The sequence below is a fragment of the Physeter macrocephalus genome, chromosome 1 (assembly GCF_002837175.3).
Source record: "Physeter macrocephalus isolate SW-GA chromosome 1, ASM283717v5, whole genome shotgun sequence".
Classification (NCBI taxonomy): domain Eukaryota; kingdom Metazoa; phylum Chordata; class Mammalia; order Artiodactyla; family Physeteridae; genus Physeter; species Physeter macrocephalus.
The window spans coordinates 132,140,407-132,154,477 of record NC_041214.2 but is presented as its reverse complement, the minus strand read 5'-3'; the positions used below and the strand labels follow the sequence as shown (position 1 = coordinate 132,154,477).

The 14,071-nt window shown below is 37.5% G+C and overlaps 1 protein-coding gene across 5 annotated transcripts in view; it reads right to left on the bottom strand.

The window, feature by feature from the left end:
- LOC102993447 (ATP-binding cassette sub-family C member 2-like) overlaps positions 1-14,071 on the bottom strand; it is a 77,878-nt gene that overhangs the window by 9,776 nt on the left and 54,031 nt on the right. For all 5 annotated transcript variants that reach the window (XM_028494319.1, XM_028494320.1, XM_028494318.1 and 2 more), the window contains 5 exons: positions 13,430-13,649; positions 7,121-7,275; positions 5,067-5,222; positions 1,633-1,832; positions 705-831 (listed from right to left, as the gene is read on the bottom strand). In XM_028494319.1, coding sequence (XP_028350120.1) covers positions 705-831; positions 1,633-1,832; positions 5,067-5,222; positions 7,121-7,275; positions 13,430-13,649 — 858 coding nt within the window. The remainder of the gene's footprint in view (positions 1-704; positions 832-1,632; positions 1,833-5,066; positions 5,223-7,120; positions 7,276-13,429; positions 13,650-14,071) is intronic.

The window sequence follows — 14,071 nt, the reverse complement described above, 5'->3', positions numbered from 1 at the left end:
TGTGTGTGTATATATATATATATATATATATATATATATATGTTAAATGTATTATATTTCCTTTCTAGAAGCCTAAGTTCTGAATTCTGAAATGCAACTGACTTGAGGCTTTTAGATAAGGGACTAAGGGCATGTACCCAAATCATGTAGACCTATCTTTTAAATAATATGGAATTATATTAAGCAGTTTGATACATTTTCTATTTTACTAAGGGGACTTGCACACAGTCATACCACTAGCACTTTGCAGTATCATATAAAATAGGGCTTATTAGGAAAAAAACTACAAGCAGAGAAGAAGCAGAGCATATATTCTCCCCAGAGCTTGCATTATCTCTCTGCTTAGTTGGGGCAAACCGGATGGACAGGCCACGGTAGAGAGGGGCCCTATCCCTGTTATACTTTATAACTCTATAAGGATAGGAGAACAGGAAACTTCTGGGTAATGATGCAACAGCAGGAGTGTCCTGGATCCTCTAGCACTGAGCCTTGGGTATCAGCCTGTTTTCTCCGTGAGCTAACTTAGAAATACTGAGCTAGCTCTTTTGCCAGTAGCAAAAGAAAGCAATGAGCCTCCAGGGTAATCCAGATTTGTCTCTCATTACTTAGTTAATACAATCTATAATTCAGACAGGAAAAGGAGAAGAGAGCTTAATTAATTGGATTATAAACATATCATATACCACAAAATCACTATTACTTACATTTAGGGCATAGGATATGGACAAACCAACTATTGCTGAATCTATAGAATTGCCAGCCAGCACAGCAAGCAGTGAAGCGAAGAACACCATTAAATTGCCAAGAAATTCAAGTCTAACAGACAGCCACCTGTAATAATGGAAAATATTCCTGAACTGAGATGCAAAAGTTTTGGTGCACTTAGTATGAACTCTCCTCTGAAAAATGAGGACGTAAACACCAATAGCTGCGTTCTCTTTTTTCACACTTACTTAGAACTCAATCAAACAGGATTGATTGAGTGATGATAGAGTAAAGTGATGATGAGTAAAGGATTTCTCTGCATAAAAATACAGTGATGATAGAGTAAAGGATTTCTCTGCATAAAAATACACTTTCCTTTTGCAGAACTTTGCTTTAAAACTTAATCAGCATTAAAAATCAAAAGAAAAGAACATCAGCTGAAATGATGCATTCATCTTAAAATCCCATTGGAAAATCACTTACCTTTCTGATTACATACACGTTTTTTATATGATAAAATTCGTCCCTAAAAGTTAACATGCACCCAACTACTATTTAATGTTTTATTTTTTCTCCTCTATGTGAAATGTATAGCTTCAAATTCAAAATATTATAGATTATTGTTTGCAAAGAAAATCCATTCCACAAATATAAAATGCAACAAAGAGTCACATCTTCACTAATTCTAATAGCATCCTGTATAACCTTCAAAAAACGTGGGACCTCGTTTTCACGTAAAGTAGCATGTACTATTCATACGGACATAAATAGATACACTTGAACTTAAATGTATATTAAATACTAGAAATATTTAAGGCTTTAATATGTTTGATGAAATATCATTAAGAACGCTTTCTGTTTAGAAGTTAGTGAACAAAATACCCGAGAAGAGACTAGTCCTGAACTGGGTATGTGGCTATGACTTACCTGTTCGAAATCACATTGTTGTAGAAACAGACCACATTCTCATTCACCACCTCTTTGTTTTGCTGGATGAACCTCTGTTCACGTCCAAATGCCCTGATAGTGGACACCCCAAGTAGAGTCTCGCTGAAGTGGGAAAGGACGGGAGAGCGAGATGCTCCTGCCAACCGCCGAATCTGCCGAGAGCTTGCCACGTAGTATCTCTAACAGGAAAACAGACAGAGGCGGTTGGGAAGATGTCGCCAAAATTGCTTCAGTAGTTTGCAAATGGCAAGATACTTGTGTAGTGGATACTTGTGTAACTAAAGAGCAGCCCCCAAAAGTTAAGTTCAAGTTCTAACCTCCAGTACCTGTGAATGTGACCTTATTTGGAAATAGGATATTTGCGGATGCCATTAAGGTTCTTGAGATGAGATCATCCTGGATTTAGGGTGGGCCCTAAATACAATCTGAGTGTCATTATAAAAAATAGAAAAGGAGAAGACACAGACACAGGGAGAAAGCCGTGTGAAGACGAGACTGGAGTGATGGACCTAGGAGTCAAGGAAAATGCCAGGGGTCTCTGACAGCCACCAGCAGCTAGGAGAGAAGCATGCAACAGATGCTCCCTCAGAGCCTCCAGAAGAAGCCAACCCTGCCTACTCCTGGATTTTGGACTTTTGGCCTCCAGAACTGTGAGAGAATAAAATTTCTGTGGTTTTAAGCCACCAAGTTTGTTACAGGAGCCCCAGGAAACGAATGCACCTTTGTAACAGTAAGAGGCCCAAATTCTGGACAGCACAACTAGAACATAATTGGGCAAAATTTCACTTTGATAATGCTCTCAAACACCCATCATTGAGTACCTACTGTGGAAAAAGCTCTGTGTTACATGTTGGAAGTGTGGCCAGGTGGTTAACCCATTAAATGAAGGAAGCCAACCAGATGTACAAACAATAATATTTTTGTACCTAAATGTAGTTATGGAAAAAATTTTCTTTATTTTTTTCTACCAAAAAAACCAACGTGGCCACAATTATAATTGACTACTTCCCCTCTGACTTGGGCTGAGGACAGCTGGGATGGGTGGAGACTGGAGAGCTGGAGGGAATGTGCCCTGAGTTAACCGGACCATCCTTCATCAGCCCCACGGAATTGCTACAAACTGGAAATGAAAATAAAGAGCTTGCTACATCTTGCAATTTTTTTTCAGGAAAATCTTCAGATCTGGAATTTTATGTCAAATTCCTAATTTTAAAAAGGTCTTCATTTTGGTAAAAACATTGAGCAAGCTAAGCTAAAACATACCTGAAGCCTACGTGTGGCCTGTCAGCTTACAGTTTACAAGTCCTGCTCTATGCTAAGTGCTCTAGAGAATACAAACGATTATGGCATTCTGAGCCTGCAAGGGGACTTAAGAGATTGTCTCAAAGGTAGTTTCATAAATGTTCAATGAATTATGGAAGCCCTGGGGTCCTTCCATGAAACCGACCAGAGCATTGAGCTTAAGAACATTGGATTTAGATCAGTGCTTCTCATACTTTAGTAAAAATTACCAGAAGGATTTTAAAAACACAGACTTCTGTGAGAAATTCTTTATTTCCCCCTGCTCTATTGGGTATGATTAACAAATAAAAATTGTATATATTTTGGTTGTAAAATGTGATTTTTTTAAAAAGAGATTCTGATTCTATAGGCCCATGGGTCCAGGGACCACACTTTGAGTAGCACTGACCTAAAACAAACCTCTTATTTTACAGGGAAAAGAAATGAAGCCTGGAAAAGAAAGTGATATACCGAACACAGGAGTCAGGAAAGTAATTGGAGGCTCCTGAATCTTCCTTCAGGGCTCACCCTATAAAGTTCCCCCTAACAAGACATGGTTTCTAGACTCTTTTCCACTCCTAGACACCCTGTTATAGTGTACCAACCACAAGACTATCACTTGTGATGTGTTTTGTTGTTTTTGGTTTTTTAAGCAGATACAATTGATCCTCAACACCATTCCTCAATTTCTTGATTTTTTTTTTCTAACTATAAGACATAGTGTCTGCCCCAGAGGACTTACAATCACATTGAGGAGACAATTTTTGGTCTAGTAAATAAATAAATAAATAAAATGACAACAAGAACAACAACAAAAAACCAGCCTATAATACTAGCAGTATAATAAATCCATAATACCTACATGAGTCATATCTCTTTGCCCTACTTTGGTAGAGAATGCTTCACACAGAAAGTAGAATACAACCTAGGCATGAAGGGTAAGTAAGATCCAGACAGGCAGAGAGAAGAGGGACAACATAGGAAGTAAGAGGAATAATGATAGTACAGGTGTAGAAATGAGCAAATGATTAACATCCTGGTTGGACAAATTAAACTCCAATATGAATTTGAAAACTTAGGTTGAGAAAACATTAAACTACAAGAACTGCATCCTTTTGTATAAAGAGCCTCCAAAAACTTTTATATTTAATTTAAATATGTGTTAAGAAATTTTGTTTTTACACTACAGCCTCACAGCGACATAATTTTGGAATTCAAATTGGTTGACCACATTTTAATTGGACTATAAGGATATATACATATCATGAGAGATCTGTTTAGTTCTTCCAGCAATAGTTTGTTGATAGCAAGGATAGCAGGGCAAAAGGCGATATGTGCTTCTCTCTTGGATCTTCAGGCAAATTAAGTTTCTGCTAAAATGTAAACAACACCTAGGTTTTATGATGGCCATAAAAATGCACAACTCATGGCACAGGGAGATCAGCTAGGTGGTTTGTGACCACCTAGAGAGGTGGGATAGGAAGGGTGGGAGGGAGGGAGACGCAAGAGGGAAGAGATATGAGAACATATGTATATGTACAACTGATTCACTTTGTTGTAAAGCAGAAACTAACACACCATTGTAAAGCAATTATACTCCAATAAAGATGTTAAAAAAAAATGCACAACTCAGTTCTCCTGTTGCAGGGCCCATACCTGACTGTCAGCCCAGCCGCTGCCCCTCCAAATCCACTACTATAGTAGAATGAAGGTCATTTTTCCCACAGGTGGCTCCCAGGCAAAGACTGAGCATGGCAGGGGTGCTAAAATAAGCCCATTCAGGGATCACATGGGAGCATCCAATGGGCAGTTGGTTGTGGACTTCCCATTCATTCAACCAAACCTCTTATGGAACCGTTCTGCAGTCCAAGACTCTTCCTACCCAATCCTCTTCCTTCTCGCTCGAAGGGAGCAGACCTGCCTCACTGACTAAGGGCTCACCCAGCCTTCTCCTGCCCCCTCTCCTTTATCTTTTACAGGCATTTCCCCCAGCAATTGTCTAGCACATCTAATCCTTTCTTGATGTCTGCTCCTTAGAGAACCTTAACTAATAGGCAGTCTAAGTGGATCTGAAACTGTATTGGACTGTGAACTTATAAGTCTTTAACATACCTAAAAATCCGTGTACTTACTTGTATAGTGAAATAGAGGAAAACCAAAGGAATAATCCCCACAATGAAGAATGGTAAAGCTCCCACAATGACCAAAACTGTTCCAATAACATCCAGCGTACAATTCACCCAGGTCCGTAAGTAGTAATGGAAACGCATATCAATTATAAACATGTCCTGAAAAATTTGATATCGAGTCACTTTATTTTTAACTTTTCATGGTTTAAAATGAGGGGAAGAAGACATATATCATTCAATGTAAAAATAAAAACATTTACCCAGATGCGACAATCTGATTATTAAATATCTAACTATTCAATATATGATCTTTGCCCTCCCCAGCCAACCCCCATGTATTTTTCAGCTGTAACAATTAAGAGGGTGTTCTAGTACCAATATGTCTATGATAAAGCAATTTGTACTTCCCAATGATAACTACATGGCACTTAATTTCTATGACTGAAATCAGACTCTGTTAAAAAAAAAAAAGAGTCCAAACCCCAGTAGTTGGGTGTTCAGGGGCATTGATCTACCATTATTCACTACCTAAAAACTGTAAAACACTCCTGGGCCATTCTTATCCACTGAGAACATGTCCAGTGACCTTCTTGGATAGCTGGATCCTGCCAATATCAGAAGAAACAGGAAAACAAAATAATCTCCATTTACAAAATTAAAAACTGAAAGATAGAGGTGGACAATGGGGCTGACAAAAGGACATGGGAAGGTCATGCATCAGTTCACATGAAACTTAAAGCTATGTTTGTGGTATAAGGTATGACCTTAGAGATCCCAGGGACTAGGAAGGCACTCAACCTTGAAGGGATGGACTATTCAGTTTAGGACAAAACTGATAAAGAATGGAGATAGAATTTTATTTATTCCCAGACTTGCTTTGGGACTTCCCTGATTATCTCACATACCAAATACTGTAAGAGCATCCTATTCATATGTAACTTTCTGCCTGTCTTTAAAATACACCTTCTCATATTCTCATCTGTTCAAGACACAATCATTTGTCATGTTACTGTATAATAATGAGAGTTGTTTAGTAGGGTCATAGAGATATGTTCACTGGGAGACAAAGAACACTGGTGATCAAGTTCTTCTATAAACTTTCAAAGAACATTGTGACATTGGTATGATTAAGCAAGATTTAATACTCCATCAAGAATTGATTATGCTAGGTATTTCCATTTATATTTTGATGTTTTATCCTAATTTTTCCCCATACCACACCAAGTGTTTTTCATATACACAAAAATATATTACCATATTTTAAGATCATGGCTATGCACTGTCTAATACAGAAGCCACTAGCAATATATGGCTATTGAGCACTTGAAACATGGCTGCTGCAAACTGAGATCTAACAGAAGTCTATTACACAAACCAGATTTTGAAGACTTTGTAGGAAAAAAATAAAATAGTCAATCAATAATTTTACATTGATTATACTTTAAAGTAATGTTTCAGATATTTTCTGTTAAAATATATATTATAAATAATTACTTCAACTGTCTCCTTTTACTTTTATATTGTGGCTACTAGAAAATTTTAAATTACCTCTGTGGCTTGCATTACATTTTATTGGACAGTACAGTTATAAGCACTTAGTAGTAAACACCATGGGTAAAATCCTATAGGTTAGCAGAGACACTCTGGGAACCTCTACCCATCTCCCATTTGCCATTAGTGAGTTGATAGTTTTTTTAAAGGCAGAATGCTTAAAATCTGGATATGTCAATATAGACTTACATTTCTCCCCCTCCTCAGCCTGAACCACTGATTCTCAAACTAAATGTGTATAAGAATTGGAGTTGTAGACACCAGAGCACATGTACTTCTTGGATTCTTTCAGCAATTTTTAAGGGTTATTTTAAGTATGTGTGTAAGATGTGACTCTGCTATACATCAATTATAAATGTCCCAAGAACTAGAAATAAAATAAGAATGAAATCTACCCTAAACGTAATCTCATCTTTTTAGAATGATATTTTTTACAAATGAGATAATAAGGTACTAAATGTGGATCATTTATACGTATGCTATTTAATAAGGTATGGCTTACTTACCTTGGTGAACCGATTGATGATCTGGCCTATGGGATTGGTCTCAAAGAACTGGAGTGGGAGATGCAGCACATTATCCAACAGTTGAGCATGCAAAGTTCGAGAGGCAGCCAAGGATCCTCTGGTGAGTACATAAGCTCCCAGGCAAACAAAGAGACCTAAACACAAATTGTTATCAATGACATGTTAACAACGTAAACTCTGAATTTTAACTCTCAAAAGACTTCTTGTAATAGCATTTATTTTTAATGGAAAACTCAAATATCAAACTTAAAAATGTATCACTGTGGACCAAACTAAGTATAAATGCATATGGTGCATGGAAAATAAATACAGACACTCTGGTATGCTATCAGAGCAGGACTCTCCTTATTCATGAGCATAGGTTCTAGAGAAATGCTCTAAAGATAAGAGATCGACCGGGTTGACAGAATTTTAGCAACCTATTAACTTTATGATGTCCTGAAAGACAATGTGGTAGTCACTGGTGTTGCTAGACAAATAATTTCAGTTCTCCTAGCTTCTAGGTCCATGGTAGAATTGCACTTTCTCACCTCCTTGTGATTGATGGAATCAAATGAATAGTTCTGAACAGTAAGTTGAGATGCTTCACATGATACTTCCAGGTGTCAGACTTGCTAAAGCTCCTATTCCCTTTGCACGGTGCCTGCCAACATTTAAAATAGTGGTTGGATTGCTTCTTCAACTTGGGCCCTAGAGTCAGAAGAGTCCCTTTCCTGACCTACAGTGGACAAGTGGTATGAGTCATGAATAAACTATTTTTGGTCTGTCAAGCTATTACAATTTGGTTGGTGAGGAGGTTCTTGAAAAAACTAAAAAGTTAGAAAATATAAATAATAAACATGTAGCTTCAGTGGAACAGGTTAAAACACAGTTAATAGCATCTATTGACTATTGTTAGCTGTGTTTGACAAAAATATAACAAGAAAGAGACAAGCTCAGAAAAGAACTATCCAGGTGTGTAAGAAGAAACGAAAGGACAAAGAATCCCCAAACTGGGGAACTGGTAGGCGTGGAGGAAGAAACGCTTGGTTACAATGATTGGTTCAAGGGTGCATATGTGACTCAAATTGTTTCAAGGAGAGTAATTTCATGGATTTCCATGGAAAGAGGTTCTTTGAAAGAGAACATTTTCATCACCATGTGAAGCCTGAGAATGGCTCAGGAAAAGAGGAAAACGAGCAGAACTGAGAAAGCAGGTGGACACTTCGTTTGAGCCTCTGGATCAAGTGTGTTTAAAAATTTGTTCATGGACTTTTCCATTTGAGGCGTCAATAAATGTCCATGTTATTTAAGCCATTTGCTCTTGAGTCTTCTGGGATACATAATTGCACCACTGTTCTCTACTATACAAAATTGTAAGTAAAAGTGTGTTGCCAACAGGATTCTTGTTCCATTGTAGGTATAATGTTTAAAACAAAACAAACCAAAAATAGTTAGCCCTGACCACCTCAAATTCTTTTAGCTAGTTCCTTTATATTTTAAATAACATCACACACTGCTCTTTAATAATTTCTTACTCTTAAATACTTTCTATTATTTTCCTACCTCACTCCCCCATACTTTCTTCTAGCCCTTCCAAAAATAGGTTGTTGCCCTTTTGTTCTCAAATATTCAGTGTTTACATTACTACTAAACATAATATTCAGGAAGTTCACTAAATTTATAATGCTTGTACCACTATTTTTCTATGCAACAAGCACTAATCTATTCCCAAACAATTCAAAAGTCAGCAAATCTCTTTGGAATATGTTTAAACTCAGCAGATAGTCCAGTATTTCTTTCATCCTATTTCACCCCCTCATCCTGCAACATAAACTACTCTCTTGGAACCCTCTGTATTTCTGCTCTAAACTGGAAATTTTTGTGGGAAGAGGCTTTAGTATTCTTCAGTTATAGAAAATGTTGTTAAATATTATGCATTTGATAATTTCCATCTGCATTTACTGTGTCTTATTGTATGGATGTTGAACATCTTGGATTATTCCTCTAATTTTTCCTTATTTATCATTTGCCATCTATGTTTTTGATGTTGTACATCTGGGACAATTTCTTCCGACTTATCTTCTCACACTTGTACAATCTTTTTAAATTCTTTAAATTTTTAAAGAACTTTCTCGTTCTGAGATTGAACTTATTTAAGCACATTCTGCACTTGCTTTGCCTCTGCTTTTGAATATCTGAAGATACTAATTTTAAGCTTCTCTTATATATCAGATATGACTATTTTACTTCTGGGCTCCACTGCTCTATTTGTTGGCTCTTATCTATACTGCTCACTTGATTAAAATGCATGACCATCCATCATTATCAGTTAAAACATGCAAGATAAAGACATGGTTAATTAAGAGGTACCTGGTGTGGCTTTCTTCTGCCTGTGTGCACATTAATTTCCCCCAATCTCCTCTGAATGGAAATTCCACTTAAGTGGGTGTGACACTGGAAGTCTCATATGGTGATCTAGACATGTAGGCTGGAACTTCTCCAAAAGCCACATAAGGAGGCTTTCTTCTATGTATGTCACACACACTAGTAACCCTAATTTCCTTTTTAAACATCAGCTTCCTAGTTTTCACTGTGCTACTACTGTGCCAGTTGGTAACAGGAGAACAATGTTCTAGTGAATCACTTTGATTATTTCGACGCTACTCAATCCTACTCTCTGTACCTGAGTTCCTCCACAGCTAGACTGAACTGCTCCCTATTCTTTTACAGCTTCATCTAGTATGTGTTCCTGGTTACAGGTTCTTCTACCCTTGATTATCAGTATAATCGCTTATGTAGACATTTATCACTCTGAAATCCCCTGAACCCTTTACTTTTATATTTATCCACTGTCATTTCAGTGGAATTTTGTGAGGTAAGTAAAGTAAAGGATCCACTCACTCATCTTAGACTGGTGTACTTAAACATTGCACTTTGAAAATAAGGTGCCTGTATTTTACACATTGGGTTGGAAAAGGAAGTTCCTAACAAGGGAGCATAAAACACAATAGATTAGGGATGTTCAGAGTGTCCTAGAGATTCTAAAGGAAATAGCTGGGAACCAGGAATAAAATGTTCAGGGCTATTTCTTTTTCAGAAGATAAGGTAAGATCTTTATTATTGTTATAAAATATAGATGCAATGTTTTCTGCTTCAGTACTCCAGTTTCCTTTGAATGTTAGCCTTCTATATTATTCATAGCCTCTGGTATTAACATGTGAAAGTGCTGTTTATGTTTTTTTTTTTTTTGTGTGGTACGCGGGCCTCACACCGTTGTGGTCTCTCCCGTTGCGGAGCACAGGCTCCGGACGCGCAGGCCCAGCGGCCACGGCTCACGGGCCCAGCCGCTCCGCGGCACGTGGGATCCTCCCAGACCGGGGCGCGAACCCGGTTCCCCTGCATCGGCAGGCGGACGCGCAACCACCGCGCCACCAGGGAAGCCCCTGTTTACCTTTGAATGTTAGCCTTCTATATTATTCATAGCCTCTGGTATTAACATGTGAAAGTGCTGTTTATGTTTTAAAGCTCAAAAAATAATGTGAGCTTTGATGATATCAGTGAATACAGCCTGCTCTTGATTGAACCAGGTTCCATAGGACACAGCTGCGGACTACTAAAAAAATCAGAAATTATATGTTTTCATTTCTTAAGAAATAATTTATAATTGTATTTAATAATAAGTCAAAAATTTAAATGTTTTTAAATGTAAAAAACAAAAATCCTATCAGGAAAAAATCTTTTTGATTAAACTCTGCATAATCTGTTACCTTTACTACAAAATACTTTCTATACCTACTGATAGTTAATTAAAAGTAAGACTTTACACTAGTAAAATTTTGAACAGTAAACTTGCATACCTTGTCTAGTATAGGAAAAACAGTATTTGCTCACTTAAAATATTCTCTGAAGCGTATTGAGTCTCCCTTAAAACTGTAACATGAACTCACTGGATTGGTAAGATTTTAACCCTCCTATATATGTGTGACAGACATAGATATAGAGATGTATATGGGACATTTCTTTTGCTGCTCAGCATTCTAGATCTCTATACCTACTTTTTCCTCGAGTTGCAAACCACAAGCCAAAAAACTTGATTCACTGACGCAAAACCAAACACATTCTAAGTCCTTGTATCTCATTTTAGTTGTTAACATAACAACTCTTTCCTCAATGAATGTTGTTAACAGAATGACAAAACAAACACAAATTTGTCTCACAATATTTGCTTACTTTCTGATGGAGATACTTATAAGAAGTACTATGGTCACACAATAAAAATAAGATAGGAGAGGAGAAAACAGAAGCAAGGCCCTAAATCACAAATTTTTAAATGTTATCTTCATTTTCTGTTACCAAAAGCATGCATCTCTGTTTTCCCTTATGCATATCCCTAGATAGCAAGACTTCCACGTAGATGGCTTTGTTATTTCTTATTTGAATTTATCACTCTCCTTCACTTTGTCTTCCTTTCTTCTTATAAACACATCAAAAATTGTCTATTTAAAAAATCTTCCCTTGGGTTTCCCTGGTGGTGCAGTGGTTAAAAATCCGCCTGCCAATGCAGGGGACACGGATTCGAGCCCTGGTCTGGGAAGATCCCACATGCCGTGGAGCGGATGAGCCTGTGTGCCGCAACTACTGAGCCTGCACTCTAGAGCCCGCGAGCCACGACTGCTGAGCCCGCGTGCCACAGCTACCGAAGCCCTCGTGCCTAAAGGCCGTGCCCCACAATAAGAGAAGCCACTGCAATGAGAAGGCCGCACACTGCAACAAAGAGTAGCCCCCCGCTCGCCACAACTAGAGAAAGCCTGCGCGCAGCAACGAAGACCCAACGCAGCCAAAAGTTAATTAATTAATTTTAAAAAATCTTCCCTTTAATTGTTCTACACTTTTGAGTACTATACTTTTGAGTGTGTTTCTTCTTACTCTTTCAAATCACCTAACTTCTTTGAAGGACAATGTGTATCTATTCTGGGGAGAAAAAAAACAGCAGAAAAATATGTATCCACACTCCCCATTAAACGTGCTCCAAATTGAATTAATCATTTCTCTGCTCTACCAACTGACTTCCCTCGTCCCTGGTTTCTTTATTTTTGTCTTTATTGTTCTCTCAATTACCCAAACTTCAAAATCATGAGTGATGTTCTCTTCCTACCCACAAATCAGCAATTCTTACATATGTTTTCACTGCAGTGTCTTTCCTATCCATCCCTTTTCTCCAGTTCCACTGCAGCTCTCTGACCCTTCTGCCATTCATACTTTATTCAAATCTTATTCCATTCCCTACCCATTGGTTAGCACTAGTCTAGATGCTTTGGGTGACAAGGAGATGCATCAGATATGAGATCTTTTTGTACTAGATTATCTCCCATCTAGACTCCTGAAGATCCTTGATTATGTTTTCCCTACCAACCTCAACTTCTCCCTGGTCTCTGACTTTAGTCCCAACAATAAAACTCCATCTTTTTCATCACTGAAAATTTATTCTTATTCTGAAAAATAACTCCAAATTCTGTCACTTTTTCCCCCAATTCTCAAAGTTTTCTACTTGCCTTTCCAACTATCATCTCCAAACTACCTTTCCACCTCTAGTTCCCCTACTGCCCTATCAATAACCTAAAGACTACTCAGACTGGCATCCTCACCTATGCCTATATCTCCCTCACCTTCCCCATCCGTCTTTATTCACATCTTTCTCTGCATCTATCAGCTTTTGTCCTCTGTGATCCCTGACAAAATTCCATCCATCTTTTTAGTGTCACCTCAAATGCCAACTATGCCTTGGAAATTACCTTAATCTCTCAACCAAATATGGCTTTCCCCTGCTCTAAATCCTCACAGTGTTTTCTTTTACTACTTTTACACTAACATTGCTTGCAATGTAGTTTTAAGCTTTACTTACAATGCAGTTTTTAAGACTCACTTACTGATCTTCACATCAGTCACAAGCCTCTCACATACAGTGGACAGCCACGTATTCAAGACTTCTGAGTCCTGACTGACTTAACATATGAGACTCAGTTTCCTCAGCTGTAAAATGGGGATAATGACACCTTTCTAAATACTTATTGTCACGATTAAATGAGACAAATTGATAATATTCAGTGTGGGCCATGTAGTTGACACATACAAGTTTTTGTTTACTCTTGCAAATATGGTGAATTAAAAACATAGGCATTTGAATTATCCCAAAGTATTTGAATATTATGACACAGATTTTTTAAAAGTAAAACAATGCCCTATGTTTGCATCTGAATCAATTAGGTCAGAAAGAGAAAAGAAAAGCAGCTAGACTTTTTGTTTAACCTTGCATTAATCCCAATAATCCATAGATGTTAAGTTTATTGCTTCTTATTCGCTTCCATTCTGTGAAATCGTTCATGTGCTTTGCTTCTTTTGCCCAGGCACTAAGCCATAGATTCTGTCCAATTCCCACCAAATTCTGCCCCAGGTAAGTGGCCACATTCAGCCATACCCAGAGCCAGCCGAAGGCTTGGAGGTACTTCAGAATGATTGAGAACTTCACCTAAAAGCAAAATTGTTCAAAAAAAAAATAAGTTACTGTACTTAAAAGTCACACAAGCTAGATTTAAATCCTGCTCTGACATATCCTAAGCTTTATGATCTTGGTCCAAGTTACTAACTACTCTAATCCTCAGATTACTCATCTATAAATTGGAGTAATACTAGTAGCCACCTTGTAAGTACAAGCAAAGTGCCGGCACAGTCCTGAGCACTTAAAAATAAAAGTTGAAGTAATGTTAGTTACTATCATTAATAAACCAGAATATACATAGCTAAATAACATGTAATCCTAATTAAACACCACTATAATGTCCAACTGTTCCATTTAATTCAATTTCTTCAAACTAGTATATAGCAGCCTTCCTCAAATTCAATGAAAAACATATGGTATTTATTAATAACATTTATATTTGAGTGGTTAGT